Source organism: Muscardinus avellanarius (genome assembly GCF_963383645.1).
Source record: "Muscardinus avellanarius genome assembly, chromosome: 19".
In the NCBI taxonomy this organism is placed as follows: domain Eukaryota; kingdom Metazoa; phylum Chordata; class Mammalia; order Rodentia; family Gliridae; genus Muscardinus; species Muscardinus avellanarius.
In genome coordinates, this window is record NC_137805.1 from 37,797,648 (window position 1) to 37,821,465 (window position 23,818).

The 23,818-nt window shown below is 42.1% G+C and overlaps 1 protein-coding gene across 1 annotated transcript in view; it reads left to right on the forward strand.

Annotated features, from left to right (window-relative positions):
* Nucleotides 1-514: 514 nt before the first annotated feature.
* Nucleotides 515-23,818, forward strand: part of CHD6 (chromodomain helicase DNA binding protein 6) — a gene marked incomplete at both ends in the record, with an annotated part of 132,868 nt that continues 109,564 nt past the window's right edge. The window contains 2 exons of the mRNA XM_080716506.1: nt 515-541; nt 8,207-8,709. Of these exons, the coding sequence (XP_080572632.1) occupies nt 515-541; nt 8,207-8,709 (530 nt within the window). The remainder of the gene's footprint in view (nt 542-8,206; nt 8,710-23,818) is intronic.

Genomic DNA, 23,818 nt, shown 5'->3' on the forward strand with positions numbered 1-23,818 from the left:
GCATAAAATAAAACGGAATTTATTTTGTCGTGTAATATATGCACATGGTTCAAAACATCAAATACTATAGGAAAGCTTAGGATGAAGTGTAAGCATGCCTGCCCCACCTGGTACAAACTCTTTCAAAAGGAATGAGGGCTTACCTTATTTCCATCCTCTCTCCCCTAGAAGTTTTCTCTATTAGGTCAAGCCATTATTTTTGGTTCCTCTTTTAGTTACCTTGTAGCTTTATTAGCTCACATCTTTTATATAATTTATCTGATCTACAAAACAGTATCTTGTTTACTTCATTCTACCTGGAGCAGTAAAGTAGGGCCTGGGTAGGGAAGGTTTGATCTATAGGGCTCTGGGGGTTGTTGGATTCAGTGTTCTGTGAAAGTAATTTTGTAATTCATGTTTTCCTCATCTGTTGCAAATAATCTAGAGATAAGTCTCTCAAGTGTTTTATTTTGGGTATTAACATAATATTTACTTTTTTATGTTTTATAGAAATATCTTCCTTCAATAGATAAAAATGAAAATTCAGAAGAAAGAGAAGCAGGTAAGTGGTCCCATTTCTTTCAAGAGAAGGAAATGTCTCTGTTCTGAATGACTTAATACAGAGATTTTTTCCTTTTGCTCAGTTCATCTCCAAATAAAAGTAATGAAAATCGTAAATCAGAATCTTATTCAGAATTAGCCATGTAGAAATGTTTCCTCTCGGAACAGCTTTCCAGGTTTTTCTAAAGGAGAGATGCGACCAATCTTTACAATTTACATATCGATCACTTTGTTATTTAATTAACTAATAGCATTCTTTTATTTATAAAAGTCTTATTTATGATGATCTGTGGACCGTTCCTTTGGAAGGATATGAGTATCAGCTATTTGGCTTTGGTGTCTTGAAGCTCGGGGTGAGGGCGTTCATGTAACTTTGGCCCACGTGAGGCACGCAGTGCTCTCTCCTTAGCTGGCACTCCCGTGCCTCTGCTGGTTTTGTTGAAAGGAGCCTGGACACCTCAGTTTAGAGGGCTCGGGAAAGTGAGATGTGGAGATCTGCCTCCACCTCCTATGAATGGTCTGTCTCTGATGGGCTGCTTTTCCTTTTTATAGGACGGGGTGATAATCCTGTAACTGAAGGATTTGAATCCCTGCCTTTCAGTGGTACCCTACTGCAAAGCAGTGTTAGAGCCTTTCAGCGATACTCAGCTACTCTGCTCCTTAGGAAGCCCCAGTCAGATAGTTGACTTGAGGGTATGGTTACAGAGATGACCCTTTTGGACTCTCCCCAGTGGGTAGGTTGATCTGGGGAAGTGATTGACTCATCGTTAGCAGTTCTTAACAGGGAAAGCACTGACTAAATAATACTTCACAATGGCTCTCTGCCTTATTACTGTACTGAGTTGATAGCTGGTTAGGTAAGCGCTAAGCGCTAGAGAGAACACAGGAACTTATCCTATGGATATACTCAGGTATACAAAACTGTGTACAAAGGCTTTTATTGCTGTTTTGTTTATGATAGCAAAAATGGGAAAGAACCCACACATCCATTTAGTGGAATATTATTCCTTTGTTAAAAAGAACCTATTACTGAAGATATCCAAACCCTCAACACTATTGCCATTTAGGATATGTGTAAAGTTTCATAGTTCTTTTAAAGCAATTTACATACTTACTTTTTTACTTTTTAAATTTTTATTTATGCATTGCAATCACACAGCATGATGAACTCCAGAGTGATAGAGACACGCGTGCATACAGCATGCGGTGAGCTTCCCCTGGCTCACACCGTGTTCTCTCCCCTTCCCCATGCGCGGTGCTGAGATTGGCACTGATAATCTTGCACGTGTGCATCCGTCAGTGGGAGTGTTCCCTTTGTCACCCCCCCCCCCAGGCCCCTCCATCATCTCCGGGGGTTTCCTCCTTTTGTATTCCTGTTTCTCCCTAGCTTCCACAAGAGGGAGAACATCTCACCCTTTGTTTTTTTGTGCCTGCCTGATTGCATTTAGCATACCGTGGTCTAGTTCCATCCATTTCCTGCAAATGACATTATTTTGTTCTTTATGGCTGAGTGGAATCCCATAATTTCATAATTCAGTCATCTATTGATGGATACTTAGGCTGGTTTCATTTTTTAAGACGAGCTTTTATTTAAATTAAAACATTCTAGGCCGGTCGTGGTGGCGCACACTTGTAATCCCAGCACTTGGGAGGCTGAGACAGGAGGATGGCACAGGTTCGAAGCCAGCCTCAGCTACTTAGTGAGGCCCTGCTTCCACATAAAATATAAAATAGGTCCTGGAGTATAGCATGGAGGTAGAAAGCCTCTAGGTTCCACCCAAGTACCACCAAAAAAAAATAATCATAATCATAATAAACAAATACATTCTATTAACACCTCAAAACAAACTCTACTATCTTTCTTTTCATGACTTTATTGATTCATATTAAGACCGTTGATGTCAGGCATCTATTATGTAGCCTCAGTTAGATGGGTGTCCATTTTAGACTTCACAGTAATTTTGGGGAGCAGAATGAGATTTTTATTTTAAAGTTAACATTAGCAGCGGTAGAGGAGGAGGTTAAATAAGTAGAGCCACCTTGAGGAAGAGTTAGTCCCGTTTCTCTTATCAGTAGTGAGGTTGGTCAGACTAGCAACTGAACTGCAAGGAATTGTAGAGCATGAAAATAAAAAATTATCTTGGAGCCAGGCATGGTGGCACACGCTTGTAATCCCCTCGCTTGGGAGGTGGAGACAGGAGGATCGCGCAGGTTCGAAGCCAGCCTCACTGGCTTAAGAGACCCTGTTTCCAAATAAAAATATAAAATAATAGGTATCTGGGAGTGTACCCTGGAGGTAGAAGGGTTTCCAGGAACTCCAGTACCACCAAAAAAAAAAAAAAAAAAAAAAATATATATATATATATATATATATATATATATATATATATATATATATATATATCTTGGAGCTAAAGAAATTTATAGGCTTCCAGACTGAGTACATACCACAGAGTTCAGTGCCTGCAGAGAAGCAGCTCTGTTTTGGAATAAACTTGGGCCCTGATTTCCATGGACCAGGATTGAAATGCCCACTCTTACACTTGTATAACTCTGGACAAATTCATCCTAATTTTTCTTTACTTAAAATTGGAACGATTGCGGGGTGTGGTGGCATACACTTTTAATCTCAGTACTTGGGAGGCTGGGACAGGAGGATCACAGGTTCTCGGCCAGCCTTGGCTACTTAGTGAGGCCCTGTTTCAAAATAAAGAATAAAAATTTGGGCTGGGGGTGTAGTTGGGAGATAGAATGCCCCTGGGTTCCATCCCCAATACCACAAAAAATAAAGATAATAAAATAAGAAAACCCTCATTTTTTTTTAAAGTTTTTCTCTTCTCTGGCGAAAAATAACATGTAAATAAATACACTCTGGTCTTGAGAATTCTTCATTTTCTTGCTCAAACCCTTATCAAGGTAAAATGAGCTAGAATATGGATTTTATAAGTTAATCAAAATTCAGTAGTAAATAGCCGTGCTTCTTATTAACTGGAAAAGATAAAGTTGGAGTAGTGCACCAAGAACAAAGCGTGGAGAGATTGACATTGCATTGCCTGAGGAAGTGTTGCAAGAAAAATATACTAAAGCGTTTAAGCCAGGTGTAGTGGCGCACCTTATACTCCTAGTACTTGGGAGGCTGAGACAGGAGGATCACAGATTTGTGGCCAGCCCCAGCTACTTAGTAAGGCACTCTGCAACTTAGTGAGACCCTGTTTCAAAATAAAGAATAAAAAGTAGGACTGGTAGTTTACCTTGGAGGCAGAATGCTCTTGTGTTCAATCTCTAGTATTACAAGGGAAAAAAAAAAAAACATTAAAAAATTATTCACTTAAAGTCTTTCATCTGTCTTACCAGATAAACTACCTCTAAGAAGGGTATATATTTTAATTCCTAAGATGACTAAATAGTAGTGGGAAGAAAAATGTTAGCTAAAAAAGTAAAATGTGAATTCTAGTCATTGAAAACTCATGTAGCATTATTGACATATAATATAGCTAAAAACTTCTTTGTAAAGGGGATATATTCTCATGTTAGTGATGACAAATGTGTGATATAAGGATGTTGAGAGTGTGTGTGTGTTGTGTGTGTGTGTGTGTGTGTGTGTGTGTGTGTGTGTTAGTAGGGATGAAACCCAGTGGCCTTCTAATTCCAGGCTATACCCCAGCATTACTTTATTTGGAAACAGAGTCTCACTAAACTCCTGAGAACCTTGGCTAAATTGCCAAGGCTGGCTGCGAGCCAGTGATCCTCCTGTCTTAGTTTCCCAAGTACTGGGACTACAGGTGTGTGCCACCACTCCTGATCAAATATTGATTTTTATTCATCTCAGCTTCTTGCTTGGTACTGAGGAAAATACATAAGATAACAAATATTATAAAATACATGATATATAATATCTGCAGTCACTTGTAATCTTGAGGGTTTTTGGTACGTGTATCCAATGTATAGCAATAGAAATATGTAATATTATAAGTTGAACCAAAACTTGGTGCTATAACCAGGAGGTAACCCATGCTTCAGTAACAATGGGAGAACCTTGCTTTCACAACCAAGAGTTGACTACGCAGACAGTGAGTTCTTTCTTAGGTCCTGTAGAAAATACAAAGGGAGTGGGGTGATTAGAGAAAGTTTTTTTCAGCTGTGCTGTGAAAAGACCTTTTGACTTACTCCTGAGTTTCTTCCCTGGAGTGAACATAAACATAATCTGTACTCTAAACAGATATTTATTACGTTTTTTAGCATTTATTTATCCAGGAAATATTTAAGTGTTACCTGAGGGCAGGTTCAGTGGTGATTAAAAGAATTGTTTTCTCTCCCTCCCTCCTTCCCTCTTTTTTCTCTCTCTTCCTTTGTGTGTGTGTGTGTGTGTGTGTGTGTGTGTGTGTGTGTGTGTGTGTGTGTGTATGTGTATGTGTGTGTAAGTGTAATACTGGGAATTAAACCCAGGGACATTCTACCTTGAGCAACACTCCCAGCCATGTTTATTTTAAAACAGGTTCTCACGAGGTTGTTGAGTCTTGCTAAGTTGCTACAGCTGGCTTTGAACCTGTGCTCTTCCTGTCTCAGCCTCCCAAGTACTGGGATTACAGGCATGCATCACCATGCCCAGCTGGAATTGCTTTTCTTAAGAAATTTATAGCCGGCTGTGGTGGTGCACGCTTGTAATTCCAGCACTTGGGAAGCTGTGACAGGAGGATCGCACAGGATCAGAAACCAGCCTCAGCTACTTAGTGAGGCAGACCCTGTTTCCAAATAAATTCTGAAATAGGTCTGGGTAGCCCGGAGAAAAGCCCTTGGGTTCCACCCTCACCACCAAAAAAAAAAAAAAAAAAAAGGAAGGAAGGAAGGAACCAAGATCCAGACCATCTTCATCCTGGATCCATGTTTCAAAAGAACTTAAAATAGACCCCCTACTCATTCTTTATTTTGAAACAGGGTCTCACAAAGAGGTAGAGGCTGGCCACAAACCTGTGATTCTTCTATCTCAGCCTCCCAAGTACTGGAACTATAGGCATGCACCATCATGCTTGGCTAAATTTTAATATTTATTAGTAATATCTTCCTTTGGGAATACTTTCTGCTCTTCGGTGTTGGGTAGTTGAGCAGTCATGCTGCATTCCTGGGTTTCCCTTTTCTCTCTAAATGTCCCAGCTCTACCATCCCTAGGACTATAACTCTCTCACCTTGCTTATCTCCCTCCATGATCTTACCTGTAAGATAAGGGTGCACTTAGACAAATAACTTATGGTTCCTGGCAGTGGAATTGTTCACACATCAGTCAGGTGTATTTTAATTTTATAAGATAACTACCCCCGAGCCTTTCCCAAAGTGGGGATGCATTCTATCAAATTTAACATGGTTAAGTCTTATATTGTTGATCTGGTGACCCAGCAGTATGTTTTGGTTTCCTGAGAGAGAACAAAACGCTCAACTAAGTAAGCATTGGCTCTTTGCCATCTAGGGAATCGAATGCAAGGGTCCCATTTACTAGTTGCTGTATGACCTTAGACACACCCTTAACATCACCAGTCTTCTACAGAATGGGCTTTTTCATACTGACCTTGTAGGATAATTGTAAAGACCATTCAACATCCTCACATAACCCTGGCATATCTGGGAGACATGTGTGCAGTAAATGTTAGCTGCTGCTATTGTTATTGCCTCTTTATTGAGTCCTTCTGTTACCACCTGCCTCAAGCTTCTTTGGAGAGCTCTGTCCTCCAGATAAGAGGCCTTGAGATGAGGTCCGAGGTGAAGAGAGGTCCTGCTCTGAACTACAGCATACTGCCTTGGTAGGGTTAGGCCTTTTATGGGTTATCTTTGAAAGCCTCTATAATAAGCAAGCCTGTTTCTCTTGATTTTACAGTCTGTCCACCTTTAATGCTAAGAAAATGTAATTTTTGAGGGCCAGGTGTCCCTGGCACAGAATTCAGAAATAGCCCCAGGATGGTAGTACACAGAAACCAAGCTTTAACTAGATACCTGTCACTCACTGCTGGATTTCTTCTTTCCTTGTATTTCATTAAAAAAATTTTTAAGAGAGTAAAAAAAGAAAGCTCATGGTGCAAAATATACCATCTTAGCCATTTTATTGTATTTGATTTTAAATTATTTTATGACTTATTTAGCTCTTCCTTTTCCTAAGTCATTGTAAGTGCTGAGTTAGCAAGGAGTAGTCAAGCGGAACTATTTTCCTTTGTTTTTATTTTATTTTATTTTTTAAGTAGTGAATTCTGCCAGAACAATCAATTCTCTCTAAATTTAGGCTTGTTTATGAGGCAGTACTCTACTTATAAAGACCCCAGTTTTTCTCCTGGGACTCTCAGTGCTGTGCTTAAGAGTATCAGCCTGGGGAGGGGCACTGGGAAACTGCATCTCTGTTTGCAGTCACTCCAGGGTGACTGGGAGTGTGAGCACAGCCCAGGCAGCACACAGGAGGGAGCCAGGCCACCAGGCAAGCGCTGTGCCTTTATCACCACCCTCAACAGGGGAGCAGGCTATTCACAAAGGGCGCTGTTTCTACTTGCAGCCATCTTCCTGGGAAGCCTTCTGGCCCCTCCTGGGTTCTTCTTACATCATTTCTTTGTTTCAGACCAAGGAGGGTATACTGTTGCCTAGAACTAGCTCTCACATTTTCATCTGATTATTGCCAATTTAGCTTGGTTTTTGAAATGGCAAATCATTTTTCGAACACCAGACCAGAAAGTATGAGGTAAAACTTCTACTTCTACCTTGGAAGGTTGCATTTGTATTTAGTGGTTCTCAAGAACAGCTTTGAAATTTCCCTTGTAGGCTGCCTTCAGCACCTGTGACACATTCTTTCTAATGGTGGCTAGCATAGTAAAGCTTCCTTCTGAAGGAGCGGGTTGGTTTTTGCAAATGGTCAAAGTTATTTGGGCCTGAGTCCAGTGGCTGTTAGATGATCAGACAGAACAGTGCCATTTTTAGTTAAGTCAAAGGCATAACTTTGAATGATGCTGATTTTCTTGTTCAGAATCAGCCTAGCTGAATATTGGTGCAGCTTGATGATAGGTGAGAATAAGATTTAGGGAAATAAAGCAGCACATGAATTTGACGCTGCGTCCTTATCACCTTAATTGCCAGCCCAGTGCTCAGCACACAGCTGAATAGTAGCTTTTGTTTATTAGTGAGATCAGTGCTTAAAAGATTTCAGATTATTTTGCAAATAATGTAGAAATCCTTTGGGGTTTTATATACAAGTTTTTAAAAAAAATTTTTGGTAGTACTGGGGATTAAACCCAGGGTCTTACTCATCATGCTAGGCAAGTGCTCTACCTCTGAGCACTTTTCTAATTTCTAATTTTTATTTTGAGGCAGAATCTTTCCAAGTAGTTGCCCAAGCTACCCTTGAACTTGGGATTCTTCTGTCTCAGCCTCCTAAGTAGCTGGGATTACCACTGCACCTGGCTTACATACAGATTTTTTTTTTTTTTTTTACCATAATATGCTATCAACACCTTGGTATAGCTCCACACTGGCAAAGGCCATGTGTGTCAGTGTATTCCCAAGGCCTAACACAGTAGGAGCTATCACCTAGGAACTCAGTAGATATTTGCTGATTAAATCCATGCATTCAAACGTAATAGCATCTTTGTATGAAGCATCCAATAGAAGGGTAATATGCTTGTTTCTCTCTCTTTTACAGTTGTCAAATTTAAAGGTTTTGAGTCATTCCCCAATGTCTGATGCCTCCGTCAATTTTGACTACAAATCCCCATCCCCATTTGACTGCAGCACTGATCAGGAAGAGAAAATTGAAGATGTCGTGAGTCGCTGTCTGCCCCAGAAGGACCTGTACACTGCTGAAGAGGAAGCTGATACCCTTTTCCCTAGGAGAATGATGTCCCATAATGGGATGGAGGACAGCGGAGGTGGAGGTACCGGAGTAAAGAAGAAACGGAAGAAAAAGGAGTCAGGGGAGCAAGAGGGTGCAGCAAAGGGAAGCAAGAACAGGGAGCCCAAGCCAAAGAGGAAGCGAGACCCTAAAGAGCCAAAGGAGCCCAGGAAGGCCAAGGAGCCCAAGAAGGCCAGGGAGCCCAAGGAGCCGAAGCAGAAGGACGGGACGAAGAAGGCACGGAAGCCCCGCGAGGCCAAAGAGAAGAGGAGCGGTGCTGAGTCCACAGGCAGGACAAAGTCCAGGAAGGCCAGGTGCGCGCCTCCCTCCCTCCCTCCCGGGCCCTGCCCTGCCTCTGTGGAGTGCTTTCCCTTTAGCAGTGGCCCAAGCTTCTGTCTCGCGTCTGTGAAGTAGGGGTGGGGCTAAGCACTGGGCACGAATGCAAGGTTGCCTTTTCTCACTACATTCCTGGAGTTATAGTATTTCAAAAATATTTGTTTTTTAGAATACTCCAAAAATTCTCTACCCTCTTCAGACCCCAACCATCCTTTTTGGTCTATGTACTTAGTCTTTATCATTCTTTATTTGGTGGCTGGTAGCCAACCTCGTGTAAATATGCCACTTAAATGCCATGTTGATGTGCTTTTGTGTGTGTATTAGTTTCTAGCCCAAAATGAACCTCTTTTCCATCTCCTTGTAAAAGGATAACCTTAATAACTGCTGGCCATGCGATTTTGTATATTCCTCTGGGTTGAGAAGAATTAAAATGTTAACATGCACAGGGCAGATGGGAAGGACTCCCGGGTCTGATATAAGGAGTGCGGGGATTTGGGGGGACAACGGCAGGGTAGACGCAGAGAGTGCAGTCGTGGGACTCAGTGGAGTAACGTGCGGCATTTGAGACACAAAAGGCCTGTCTCCCTGGCCCAGGCTCGGGCTCCTGAGTGCTGGCGCCTTCCTGATCCGGGCCTCTAGTTTACTGTCTGGCACAGTGCCTGACCCCCGCATGGCTGCTCAGGAAACGCTGAGTGCAGGAGGCCAGCGGAGAGCGTGGTGTGTGATCAGAGCTTGTGTGTGATGGATAGTGGAGTGGGTGATGTGAGAGCCTGTCACAGGAACAGCAATACTCCGTACACAGGGAATCTACAATTTGTCATCTTTATATAAATGTAATGCACCTTTCTAAATTTTTGCAGAACATTAAAACTATTTAAAGAAATGTAAAGTGAAAAATAGGAACCTCTATCTCAAGGAATTTTAAGTTTCTGAAATCTAAATGCAGAGGTAGGATATCTCTTTATCATGTTAGACCAAGTGTACCCATAAAATCTCAGAAATTTATGTGAATACTAAGAAGATATAACATAATGAGGCCATCATGTCTGTGTTGGGTTCAGGGTCAAAAAGGGTCAAATGCAAAAGCATTTTTTTTTTCTGGTACCAGGGATTGAACCCAGTGGTATCTACCTCTCTGCTACACCCACAACCCTTTTTTTTTTTTTTTTGTAAAAAAAAAAAAAAAAAAAAAAAAAGCTGTTTGAAACAGAGCTCACTAACTTGCTGAGACTGGCCTCAAAACTTCAATCTTCCTGTCTCCACCTGCCAAGTACTAAGATTACAGGTGTGTGTACCACCACACCCACCTCATGCAAAAGCATTTAAGTGCTGTCTGTTGTGATTGTGAATTTATTGTATAGCTCAGTTCTTCTTTAGGACAGTTTGTTGGGACCAGATGGACAATTTTTTAATCCAAGTAAAGCTTTGCCTCATTCTAGCACTCCATTCTGCCTATAAGGGTGGGCGGGGTGTGTATGTGTTGGTGGTAGTAGTGGTGGGATTCTAGAATGTAGTTTGCAGAACATGGCCAAAAATTGTACCTTATACTGTGAAGCTGGGCGTGGTGGTGCACACTTGTAATCTCAGTACTTGGGAGGCTGAGTCAGGAGGATCTCAGTTTTTGGCCAGCCTCAGCTACTTAGATCCTGTTTCATAATAAAGAGTAAAAAATTGGGGTGGGGGTATAGCATGAAGGTAGAATGCCCCTAGGTTTAATTCCCAGCATTACAAAAACACACAAATAAACAAAAACCAATGATCTCAATGTGTGGATGGAAAGGCAGAGTGACATTTTATATTTCTGCCAGTAATTTTCACCTCCATGTTACTTTGAAGAAGCTGAAATGGTTCTGCAGGACCGGTAAGAGCAACTTTGAAAGAGAATCAGACCTGACCCAGTGGAATGACTTCTTTGGGATTTATGGAGTACAGTAGAGAATCAAGACAGTGTTTGCGAATGAGGGTAATGAGGGGTTTCACAGCCCTAGTAAGGATCTGGCTTGGATGTAGAAAGACATTGTTATGAATTCTTTTTTTTTTTTTTTTTTTTTTTTTTTTGGTGGTACTGGGGTTCCTGGAAGCCCTTCTACGTCCGGGCTACACTCCCAGACCTATTTTATATTTTTGAAACAGGGTCTCTTACGCCAGCGCGGCTGGCTTCGAACCTGCGCGATCCTCCTGTCTCCGCCTCCCAAACGCGGGGATTACAAGTGTGCGCCACCACGCCTGGCCCATTGTTATGAATTCTATTTTGAGGAAATGAATTAACAACATTGGATGACAAATGTATAAGCAAAATCAGAGTCTGACTAATACAAAACTTCTGGGCATTAGGAAACATGATTTTGATCTAGTTAGGCTGAATAGAGTAAATGAACTAGAGAAGTTCTTGTAGTGTTTTGTTCACTTAGAAGACAGCAGGATCTGTTGAGGCTTAGAAATGCAGGAGAGCTCCTTTGAGAGGAGCCTGGCAGCTCTCTAGAAATGTTGACAAGTTATGCAAGGCTTTCTCCATGTGGGGCTATGTGATACTGACCTGTAACATAACAGAATTCTGTGTAGCCCAGGTAGGGTTTTTGACCGATCAGCCTTTGATTTCTTTTTCTTTGTAATTTCGTAAATTGTTTTGATCTCTTTAATTAATGATCCCATTGGCCAGCAGAACCAGTTTTAGTTATATGTTTGTAATTAATTTTAATTTTTTATGCTCTTTGATTTATTCTTGCAGATTGGCTCAGGTGTGTGTTTTGATTTGAGCAGTTATTGATGTAGAAGTACTTGGTGGCTGTAAGTGATTCACTGACTGCTTGGGTTACTCTAGGAACTCGGCACTGATTCACAGACTTCTGGCCTTTCCCTCCTTCATTCCGTCTTGCTAGCGGCTACCTGGCCAGTCTTGCTGAAGCACTGCTGTTACCTTACGTATGTTGGCAGTCGGTAGTGGAGGTGGTCAATTAAATCCCTTTTCCCTCTCTCTCGATTCTGAATCAGTTGGGAAATAGCAGAGATGGAAACCCGACAACCAGTTTCAGTGTTGGTAAACTGGCTTGACGATCTCCCGTTGCCCCATGGCCAGAGTCAGGCTTCAGGACCCTGCCTCCACTGAGCTATCCACCAGGGCTGCAGACAGGCACTGGAGCAGAACGGGCGCTGCACCGGCTCTTCTCCATTCATTTTCCAGGCTTGCCAGTCAGCTCTGTCCCCAGTTGGAGAAGAGAGAAGTTTGGAGAAGTGCAGGAAATATTTCCAGAGTTACTCCCTCTATGGGAATAAAATACACTTTTTCTCATGAAAATATGGGGACAAAAAAATGGGATTCCCTCTTAACAATTTGTACTTGCTTAGGAAATTCTGGTTGTTCCAGATACCTCCAGGAAAAAGTGCAGAATCTTTCGTTATTCAAACCTTTTGGGGTCTGGCCTTTCCTTGCCTTCTGATATGTGGCCAGAGACCTTATTAGCTACATTGATCTCTTTAGCCCTTGGAGGTCTGGGAGTCATTTCTGCTTTGGATTGCTCTTGCTGTTTCTCCCAATGGTTAAGTCTTCCATTCTTCTGGAATGCCATGTCTCTTTCATCCTTGGGGTCTGAATGCAAATCCCAGTTCCCTCACAGAGTATCCCCAAATAAGTGTGCCTGTGTGTGTGTGCCCTTGAAACTTCTATAGAACTTCTTCAGGAGCCTCGCCTTTCATTATAAATCAGACCTCAGGCCTGGGAGGGCTGAAGGAGTTCCAGTTCAGCCCTGTTGTTCTGTAGCCAGGGAGATGGAGACCCATGGAGAAGTGACTTGAGGTCATTCCAGGGTAAGTTATAAACTAGGCCTCCTGAGTCCCTGACTCGCACATTTGCCTCTGCAGAAGGCCACCCCTCAGTCATTAGCTTTCATGTAGGTAGGTATGACTTATCTCCTGAACAAACGTTAAGTGCCTGAGATCAGGGCCACCAAATCTTGTGTCTTTAATGTTTCTGGGACTTATCACCAGAGAAGGTTGTCAGATTCCTACAGAAATATTTCATATATATATAATTTAATTGTATTCCAAGAACCTGTAGATAAGAGTTCTTCTCCCTGAAAATAAGACTCATAAAATATCTTAAAATCTAACTCCCATTGTTAAATAACATTAGATGGTGTCTCTATTTTATAATTAAAGAAATGGAAATTTTTAAAGTTAACTTGTCCAAGCCAGGCCTAGTGTTGCATGCCTGTAATTCCAGTACTTAGGAGTCTGAGATGGGGATCTCAGGTTCAAAGTCAGCCCTCGGCAACTTAGTGAGACTCTGTTTCAAGATAAAAAATAGGGCTGGGGATGTAGCTCAGAGGTAGAACACCTCTGTGTTAACCCCCAGCACCACACACATGGAAACCAGTTGTCCAAAGCACAGACTAGTGAGCAGCTTAGGTTCAGCTGCAGGTTCACTTGACTGTGACGCCAACTTTCTCCCAAGCTTTGTATCTCTCTCTGCCTTGCAAAGCAAGGTCAGAAATGGAAATGGGAGACTCTACTGTCAGAGAAATTGCTTTTTATTTGTAGAGAAATGGCCCTCCTTCTACAGAATTTCAATTTGCATGTTCCTTGCTATCCTTTCAAGTACTAAAATGGTTTCAGCGCTTTTTTTTTCCTTTGGCTGTTTCTCTTAGAGTCAGCAAATAAAAAATTGAATATGTCTCTTCTGAACAGCGATAGATAGAACCTAGTAAATTTTTCTTTTCAAGATTGATATTAATAGTGATGAATATTTAGGGCTTCAGGGATAAAAGCCTAAAACTCTTAAGTAAGAGAAGCCTTTTTTGTTGAAGCTACTCTCTTCTCCTTTTTCTTAGGATGACTCAGGAGAACAGGCTTGTTTGAGCTCACAGTCTCAGAGGCTCAGTTCATGTCAGCCGCCTCCAAGGCAGGGCGTGGTGAAGGGAAGTTGCTCAGCTCATGATAGTGGGGAAGCAAAGAGAGAGAGGAGAGAGCAAGAGACCAGGGGCAGAGAGAGAGCCCAGCCAGGCCCCAGTAACCTCCTTCCTCTAGGCACCCCACCTTCCTACAGCTGCGCCCAGTAAACTTACTCATATTATTAATCCACCAGTGGGTCAGTGTGAGGATAGAGGCCTTGTGATCCAATTATTTTACCTCTGATCATTGCTACTTTATCAATACATGATCTTTTTGGGAGGATATTCCAGATCTAATCCTTAACACTGCAGATTATTTTCGAGTTTTGTTTTGTTTACCCTAAATTACGTAAAGTTTAAGCAGGAGCATACCTCTAGGAAGCTGAGTTAGACTCTGTCATTTCCCAGACTCTAAAATTAAAATTACACTTAATAAAACTAATTTGCTTGTACTGTTTTTTAATTATTGTATTTTTTCCCAAGGAGTATTGGGTTCACTTACATAAGAAGACATACACAAATGTATATGTGTGTGTACATGCAAGCATAATCATAGATTTGCACATATGTGGATACACATGGCTGTGTGGCTGGAGCAGTGACCTGAAAAACAGATGATCAGGTCACATGGAACATGAAATGCTCACAAACGCTTTGGGGACATGCTCCAGTCTTAGGAGAGCAACATGCCAGTTCCTAAGGAAAACCAAGTTTTTGTTTTTTTTATAACATTTTATTTTTTTCCATCTAGTCAAAATTTGTTGAACACTTTGACTCTGAACCTAATATTTCGGTTATTGTTTGCACTCTTCTTTGTTGTTTTCTTTTTTTCTTTTTCTTTTTTGGGGGGTTGGGTCTGGGGATGGAACCCAGGGGCATTTGACCTCCGAGCTACACCCCAAGCCCTATTTTTATTCTTTATTTTGAAACAGGGTCTCACTGAGTTGCAGAGGGCCTCACTAAGTAGCTGAGGCTGTCCGCGAACCATGATCCTCCGGTCTCAGCCTCCCAAATGCTGGGATTAGAAGCGTGCACCACCACGCCCGGCTCTTTTTTGTTTTCTAATATGCTTTTATTGGTGCTCTGTAGTCTTGCATCATAATCTAGTTTGGAGTGATAGGCACGTACATGCACACAGCACTGCTGAGCTTGCCCACCACCCCTGCTCCCTCCCCTTCCTCATCCATGATTTTGAACTAAGCCAGTGATAAGTTTATATATGTAGGCAACATCATTGGAAGTGTTGGAAACCAAATTTTTACCAGCTGAGAAAGAAATTTCTCACTAGGGAACCTTGTATGGAGCAGTGGGTCTGGGCCTCGACCACAGTTTTTTATCTCATGCTTCTGTGTGCCTCTGAATCTTGTATTTCTTTTTCTTAAAAGCCTTTAGAAAAGGGAGCTTTATGGTGGCACAGCAGAGCTTGGTGAACAGGAAGGATGACCCATTCTGGTTGTGTGTGTGGCTCTCCGGTGTTCTTGCTCCATACCCAGGAAGCGAGTGCCCGAGGCGTCAGTTGGTGTTCAGCCCTTTAGATTGCCTGTTCTTAAACAGGAAGCCAGTCTGCATCCCAGAAGTCTCCCGGGTCATACAGCATGACTGGTTCTTTGACCATCTTTTGAAAAACATGGGTCTCAGATGAAAGGCCACAGGGAAATGGAGCGTATTTAAGCTTTTACATTTAATATCTGTTAGGAATACAAAGCTAAGAAGAGCAAATAAAATGGATGATGTGATCAGTCCTAATCTCTGTACTTCAGCTTTTCACCCCTACTTGTTTGGGGTCATTAACTCAGAGTAGACTTTTCTCCCAACTCTAATGAACTTAGTAACATTCTGGAAGAAAGGTTTTACGTTTCCTCTTTTCCTTTGTGGGGATTGCTTCTGGGAAGCACTAAACCCCAGGTCTTGTGGTTATACAGCCATAGGAGCTGACTGTTGCTGTGTCAGCTGATACTGTGTGGTAGAGAAGGGCAGCCATCAGTAGCTAGCACTCCTAACAGGAGCTGACAACTGTCTTACTGGTTAAGTTAGGGCTTGGCACAAAGTAGACCTTTACCACATCTGTAAGGAAATCGATACTAAATAATAACACTGACAAATGCCTGCTTATCTCTTATCCACTGCATCTTTAGTGCCTCCTGAGTCTCTTTATTGAGAGGATTAGTGGAGGAGTGAAGGTGCCACAGAAGTGTCACCTGTGAGCCCGCTGTTGAAGGGGATGGCGAGAAGAGTCTGCAGGTATTCAGGAAACAGGCACGAGTAGAAACAAGCAGGAGCTCCTGGTCTGACTCATACAGAGTAGATGGAAGATACGGGAAGACATTGAAACAAAGGTTCTTTGATGGGATTGCACTTGTAGGGTGGTAGACCAGGCATACCTTCATTTTCCCTACTGTATGTCGTATTGAAATGACAACAAACAAAAGGGAATGAATTCTTCAAAGGTGGGAGATGTTAGCCCATTTCCGAATGAGGAGGGCTGGTGCAGATACTGCGGGTCGTGCTGTGGAGGGGGGTCCCGGCACAGCACACAGGAGCTGTCTGCACAGTGGTACAGGCAGCTCCTAACGTGGACCCGGCAGCTCTGAGGAGTGACCGGAGTTGGGCAGAGTGGAGGTGCCCAGTTGAGGCGCTGTGCAACGTGACTGCAGGGTCTGTCGGCTCCAGGCGGGTCGGGCAGTTACTCTAAGGATATTGAGCAGCTTGCCCTGGGGAAGGGACTGAAACCCCAGGTAGGGACTGGCACCACGAGAAAGGAGCATGGGGGATCCTCACTGTCTTCCTTTCCCTGCCCATGTCTCCAAAGCCCCAGACAAGGCCTCCCATTCAAGGGCAAGGCTTGTGGAGAAAAAGACTCACTCAGCAGCAGAGGAGAGCGAGCCCTGCCACCCACCTGTATCAAGAACCTGTCTGGACTTAAGTTAGCATCCTTAGGTTCAAACTGGTACTTGTCTGCAAAGCAAGAATGAGCTATGAAAAAAGGAATAGAATTAATGACAAGCATGGTAGTGCACACTATAATCCCAGTACTTGGGAGGCTGAGACAGGAAGGTCACAGGTTCAGCAACTTAGACCCTGTTTCAAAATAAAAAGTGTAAGGTGCAGGGGATATAGCCCTCAGGTAAAATGTTCCTGTGTTCAATACCCAGTACTCTGCCCCCCAAAGAAAAAAGAAAACAAAGAGTGAATGAACACTTAAAACATGATTGCCTTAACTAACAGAATTTTAAAACTTGAGTAGTGGTAGGAATAGGGCACATAGTTAAGATCTAAATTCATCAGCTTTCCTCTCAGGGTGTCAGCATCACTGTTTAATGTTGGAAAATAATGAACTAGAGACACAAACATGTTTGGATATAGGGAGGTGTGGGTCAAAAGTAATTCTCCCTGGAAAGTGGGATTTGGTGCCTGTGGGATTGTTTGTACTTTTCATTGAAACCCTTCTATGCCCTCTGAATTTTTATTATCATTTGCTTTTATTACTTTTAATTTTAAGTCAGATAAAACTGCTTTTTCATCCTAGATGTACTTGATTTTTTTTTCCATTTTTTAACTAGGATAATGTCAGCAACTGTATGATCTTGTTTTGAGGTGCTGATGATGCAATTAAAGGTCCTGAGGGCCAGGGTAGATTTGGTTCTGTTTTGTGTACAGTGAACTGCATTTGCATAAAAAATTTGTGGTTTTTTTCTTTTAATCACTATTTTAAAAATCTTTTCCAACTGTGTTCTCTGCACATAGACTCAGCTAATCTGGGCATTATGTAAAAGGTGAGTTAAGTGTGCTATGAGCCTTTTCAGGGTGATAACCTTGTCTGCGGCACTCTACTCCTGGGAGGAGGGTCAAGCCTGAGGATGGGCAGGACTGGAAGCCTCTTGAGGAGATGCTGCTGAAGTGGACCCGGGGCTCCTGGCCCGACCCTCAGCCTCTTCAAGGAGGCAGTGACTGGGATTGGGAGCTATATCCAGTGGCTGTGGTGGTAACTTTTCTGGTTAAGGTTCTAATGCACAATTTATAAGGTATTTACTTTAAAATGGGAAGATGACTCATTTGGACACAATGCATTTTGGTAGGTAAGATTTTTCAATACCCAGAATATGGGTACAAAGTAAAATTAAGATTGATTTTGTCTTTACTAAAGACAGGTACTTTGAGCTTTGACTCAGTCATCATTCTTTTGCTGTAACCCAATGTAACTGACCACACAACTTAGAGGAAGGAAATTTATTTGCTCCCAGTTTCTTAGAGATCCAGGTTCTATCCATGTGAGGCAGAAGGCATGGTGGCAGGAGGCAGAGAGAGGAAGAGAGCACAGGGCTCAGCCTTGCGTCATGGAGGCCAGAGGAAGAGAGTTGAAGGGCTAAGCCTCACATCATGGAGGCCAGAGGAAGAGAGCGCAGGGCTCAGCCTCATGTCATGGAGGGAGGCTAGAGGCAAGAGAGTGCAGGGCTCCGTCCTCACATCATGGAGGCCAGAGGAAGAGAGCGCAGGGCTCAGCCTCACGTCATGGAGGCCAGAGGAAAAGAGCGAGCCAGCAAGGGCAGTCGACCTGAGCATGATCCCTGCGCCACAGCCTCCTGGCCTAGGTTTCTGCCCAGGTTACAGAGGATTTATCTACTGATGAGGTCACAGCCCTCGAGACTTAGCTATGTCACCCTTGAGCTCTTCAGGGGACATTCTCTAGCTGACCATAACAAGCCTCAAAAGTCGTGTGTGTGTGTGTGTGTGTGTGTGTGTGTGTGTCCGTCCCCTGCAAGTTAGTTTGTTCTAACTCTGAAAGATAGAAAAGAGAGGATTTTAAAAGTTAAGTTGCTTTGATTTAGCCTCTAGTGGTAAGAGTACTAGGCCTTTGTATTACTCAGAATTCTCTTGGTTACAAGAAACATAAACCCAACTTTTAAGTTAAAAATATTACTCAGAGGGTCCAGTGGCTAAAGGAACAGAATCAGGAAGTTTAGTTGAGAATTCTACCACGCTCTTTTTCACCAACTCTCTGCACCTCTCTCAGCTCTGTTCTTCTCAGAGGCTTTCATCTCAAGGCAGGGATTGTGGGTTTACAGCTACACAACTTCATGGCCAAGGAAAAGAATTCAGTTTTTTTACCCACTCCTGCCCAAAATCAATTTTTGGGAGTACTATTCTCACCTGTTACTCTTTTTATTCCCTGTATCGGTAATAAAAAATTGGCCTCAGGTTGGCCTCATTAGGTCATCTGTCCATCTCTAGACTAATCACTATGGTTATTTAAAAATAATAAAACTAGTTTAGCCTGAGCTATGACTACTCCTGAAGGCTGGGAATCAGTTTTGGGTATCAGAAAAAAAGATGGGGAACAAACAGTATCCACTTCAGCAGTGGAATATGTCAAAGTTATTTTTTAATGTTTATATTTATGTGTTTATATGTTTGTATAAAATAACTTACTTTGATAATACCTGTATATATATACGGTCCTTAACTAAACCTGCTAATGTACCTGTTATGTATGTTTTTTTCCTGAACCATTTGAGAATAAGTTTCACACATGATGCCTTTTTGTCCCTAAATACCCCATCATGGCTTTGCTAAAAGTAAGGCAGTACTATTCTCACCTGTTGTAAGGTACAGGAAGATACTTTACGGATGTGCATATATCCTGCTCCTCCTCTTTAAGGTGTTCTTCCTAGATTTAGCATGTCTTGGTGACCTTAGACTAGACCCATCTTTTCTATGGTGGTTACAAAATGATTTTCTAACTTGCCCTCTTCCTCTTCATTTACTATTTGGATGCTGTAGTAAAGCACTCGTTCCCTTCTCCCTTATTTGTTCACTATATCTAGCTGTCCTCATTGATAAATCTTCACTGTTCTCCATTACTTTGGCACTCAAGTGGTCCCAGTACTGGACATCAAGAGCTCTTCGGGTACCTCCACTGTCATCCTGACATTCCACCTTCACATTTATTTATACATTTTTATTTTTTTCAGTACTGGAGATTGAACCCAGGGGCAACACCCCAGCCCTATTTTTTTTCTCCTTTTTATATTTTTTTTTATTATTTTTTTACAAATTTTTTTATTGAACATAAATGGTATACATTTAAACTATACTTGATGCCCTCTCCCCCCCCGCCCCCATTTTCCATTCACTCCTCCCACCAATGATTGTCCAGGGTAACTATGCCATATTCATAATTTTACACATATTCGGATGTAGACCCACATTAATCAAGTTCAGCCTTCCTCCTCTCCTATCTTTCCATTCAAACTTTGCTAGTATTTCCCCTCCATTATCTGGAGTCCCACCAAGTATCTTCTATGTTCCCTAGTTTGGGCATATTAGAGGAAACATATGTACCTTCTTCTGTGCTTGGCTGATCTCACTTAACATAATGCTCTCCAGGACTTTCCATCTTCTTGCAAATGATAGGATTTTTTTCTTCTTTATGGCTGAGTAGAATTCCATTGTGTGTATTTCCCAGAGTTTTGCAATCCATTCATCAGTTGATGGAGGCCTGGGTTGGTTCCATATTTTGGCTATTACGAATTGTGCTGCTATGAACATAGGTATGCATATGTTGCTGTAGTTCTCTGCCTTCAACCCCTTTGGAAAAATACCCAGGAGTGGTAGAGCTGGATCATATGGTGGATCTATTCCCAGCTTTCTTAGGAATCTCCACACAGATCTCCATAGTGGCTGAACTAGTTTGCACTCCCACTATCAATGTAAAAGAGTTCCTCTTTCCCCACATCCTCACCAGCATTTGTTGTTATTTGATTTCTTTATGCTTGCTACTCTGACTGGGGTTAGAGGGAATCTCAGTGTAGTTTTGATTTGCATCTCCCTGATGGCCAGTGATGTAGAACATCTTTTCATGTATCTCTTTGCCCTTTGTATCTCTTCTTTTGTGAAGTGACTATTCAGTTCATTTGCCCATTTCTTGATTGGGTTGTTTGTTTTGCTAGTGAAGAGTCTTTTGAGCTCTTTGTATATTCTGGATATTAGCCCCCTATCAGAGTGGTGGCACCCCCAGGCCTATTTTTTATTTTTTATTTTGAAGCAGAGTCTCACTAAGTTGCTGAGGCTGGCCTCAAATCTGCGGTCCTCCTGTCTCAGCTTCCCAAGTACTGGGATTACAAGCATGTGCCACAATACCTGGCTCCCACCTTCACTTTTTCAAGCTTTGTCTTTTTGACAAAGCCAGATGTTTCAGGCTCAGCTCTGTCTTCCCTATTTTAGCTTGGTATCAGCTGTCTCTGTGGAGAAACCGAAAGCCAAGTGCTAGGTGTACACACTGTTTAATGGGTCATTTTGTTCTTCTGCTCTTTGGGATGTCAGAACTAGGAGGAAAATACACAACCATGTACATGAAGATGTAAGTACACATCTATTAACATAAATACCAAGACGTAAAAAAATTCACAAATATTTATGCATGACTTATATGCACTTGTATTTTTATGTTCCTACATATGCTTATTATAGAAATGAATTTATCTTCCTCAGTGAAAACCCCAGTGCCCAGCATCAACACATTCACTTGTTTGCTTAATCCTATACCACATATAAAATAACCTCAGGATTGCTTCACCCAGACAACCTCCACAAGGAGAAAGCATGTAGGGTTTGTTTGCTCTTCTACTCCTTTCCCAAAAGCCGAGGATACCTGGCCAAATACCGTGTTTATAAATTGATGGGATTGACGTTTTCCCTCCATGGGGTGTGGCTAAGCTATTCATTTCAAACACTTGACTTGTTTGTTTGGGCTTATTTTCATCTTTAATTCTGAATTTTTTTAATATGTAGAACCTTAGCATAACTTCAAAAGTCAAATCTTTGTAAAAAGGTGTGCTCTGAGTCTCCTTTATCCCTATAACCCCATCCCTCCCCCATCCATTGTAACTAAATATTATGGATTTTTTGTTTTGTTGACTTACCCTTCTGCTTTTCTTTTTTAATATCAATACTTATGTACATGTTTTCTTATTTTCCCTTTATTCTCACACAGAAGGATAGCCTTTTGCACTTGGCTTTTTTTTTAACTTAATATATCTACCCTATCAATTTATGGAATTCTTAATCATTTTCATAGCTGCATGGTACATATATATATATCCTGATTTACTCAGTCACTTATGTTTAGACATTTATGTAGCTTTTTTTTTTTTTTTTTTTGGTGTGTGTGTGTGGTACTAGAGATTGAATCTAGGTGCATTCTACCTTTGAGCTACACCCCCAGCCCTATTTTATTTTTTATTTTGAAACAAGATCTCAGTAAGTTATAGAGTGCCTCACCAAGATGAGGCTGGCCACAAACCTGAGATCCTCCTGTCTCAGCTTCCCACGCACGTACTAGGATTACAAGCCTACATGCCTGACTTTTTAGTTCTTATTTTGAAATTCAAATAACATTAAAGAAGATTTGGGGTGTGTGTGTGTGTGTGTGTGTGTGTGTGTGTGTGTGTGTGTGTGTTGGGGAATTGAACCCAGGGACATTCCACCTCCTAGCTACACCTCCAGCCTGATTTTTTATTCATTATTTTGAAACAGGGTCTCACTAAGTTTCAAAGTGCCTCACGAAGTCATTGAGGCTGACTGTGAACCAGGATCCTTCTGTCTCTGCCTCCCTAGATTTGAGCTTTTTTTTTTTTTTTTTTTTTTTTTTGGTGGTGGTGGTGGTACTGGGGTTCTTAGAAGCCCTTCTACCTCCGGGCTACATTCCCAGACCTATTTTTACATTTTTATTGGAAACAGGGTCTCCTAAGCCAGCGCACGCGGCTGGCTTCGAACCTGTGCGATCCTCCTGTCTCTGCCTCCCAAGCGCGGGGATTACAAGCGTGAGCCACCACACCCGGCTAGATTTGAGCTTTTTATACTTACCAAAAGGGAAGCTCAGATTTTAAGAGTCAGAAAACATTATGTGATGTTAAAAGGCAATAATTCCCTGTGACTCGGGTGACCCAGGTCAACCTCTGCTCTGCTGCTGGTTTTAAATCTCATTTTCTTCTCTGGAATATGAGAATTACTCACTATAACTCCCTCCTGAGAATGACCGAGTTCAGTGAGATTTGTAATACATAAAACTTTGTAGAATATAATTGCTATACACTTTCTTAATAACAAGTGACATGACAAAAGTATTTCTGTGAACATTTAAGATCATTTTAAACTGTTTCACCTTAATCTCTCTGTGCTAATAAAAAATTGAAATTTTTGCCTTTTTTCCCCTCCTAGTTGAGGGTACAAGTTCCTTCTTTAAAATCTGCTAATTCTCTAAAATATTAGGATCCCTCACATTTCACTTCCTCGGGTTGGACCAGAAAATTTCATTGCCAGCTTCCTGGTAGGTAGACAGAGCAGTCCTCGGCCTATGGTGTTAAGGATGGGCCAAGCTTGCACTGGCCTGGTTGGGGGTGTGTGATGGGTGAAGGACTGGCCGTTTGTTAGAGAGAAGCAGACTGGTTCATCAGTCAGTACATGGTGTGCATGCTGGACCTCTCTCTAAATAAGGCCACCCGGTGTCCTCTCTTCCCACACAGTCTGCTGCTAACTCTCCTGGTGGGGTACCAGTGGTGTTAACTCGTTCCTGGTCCTCCACATTCTGTCCACTCCCCCTGGGCCCTTTGAAGTGTCTCGCCCTTGGGCCCTCATTGGTTGCATCTAGGTAGGTCTTAGTGTCTCTCGCCTGGACTTGCCGTCCTGGCCCTTTCCCCAGAGGCTGGAGTCGAAGCTCTCTGGGCCTCGTACGCTCTTCAGTTTCCCTTCCAGTCCTGACATGGAGTGCTTCTGTGCACCTGCCCTGTCATCCAGTCTCACAGCTGCCTTTTACTAAAGGTGTGTGACTCTGCTCCACTGCCCAGAACGCCATGGTGATACAGACCTGGGTCCAGGGCCTGTCTCCACCACTTCCTGGCTTGTTCCTCTGTAATCTAACGTAACCTCACTGTGCTGGGATTTCTCACAATAAAATGAAAAGTAAGATTCTTCTGCCTTGTAGTGGTATCATGAAGCATAAGGGAAATAATTAATGTTAAAGGACTTAGAACTGTGCTTGCATGTAGTGAATGTTATGCAAGTATTAGCTCCAGTTATCATTATTAATTACTATGATTTCTTTCTAATGCCTATCAAAATTCTATGTATATCTCTGCTTATATATAAGTTGTCCCAATTTGCTTCAACCATAAGTAATTTAAGCCATCTATTAACACAGCCATCT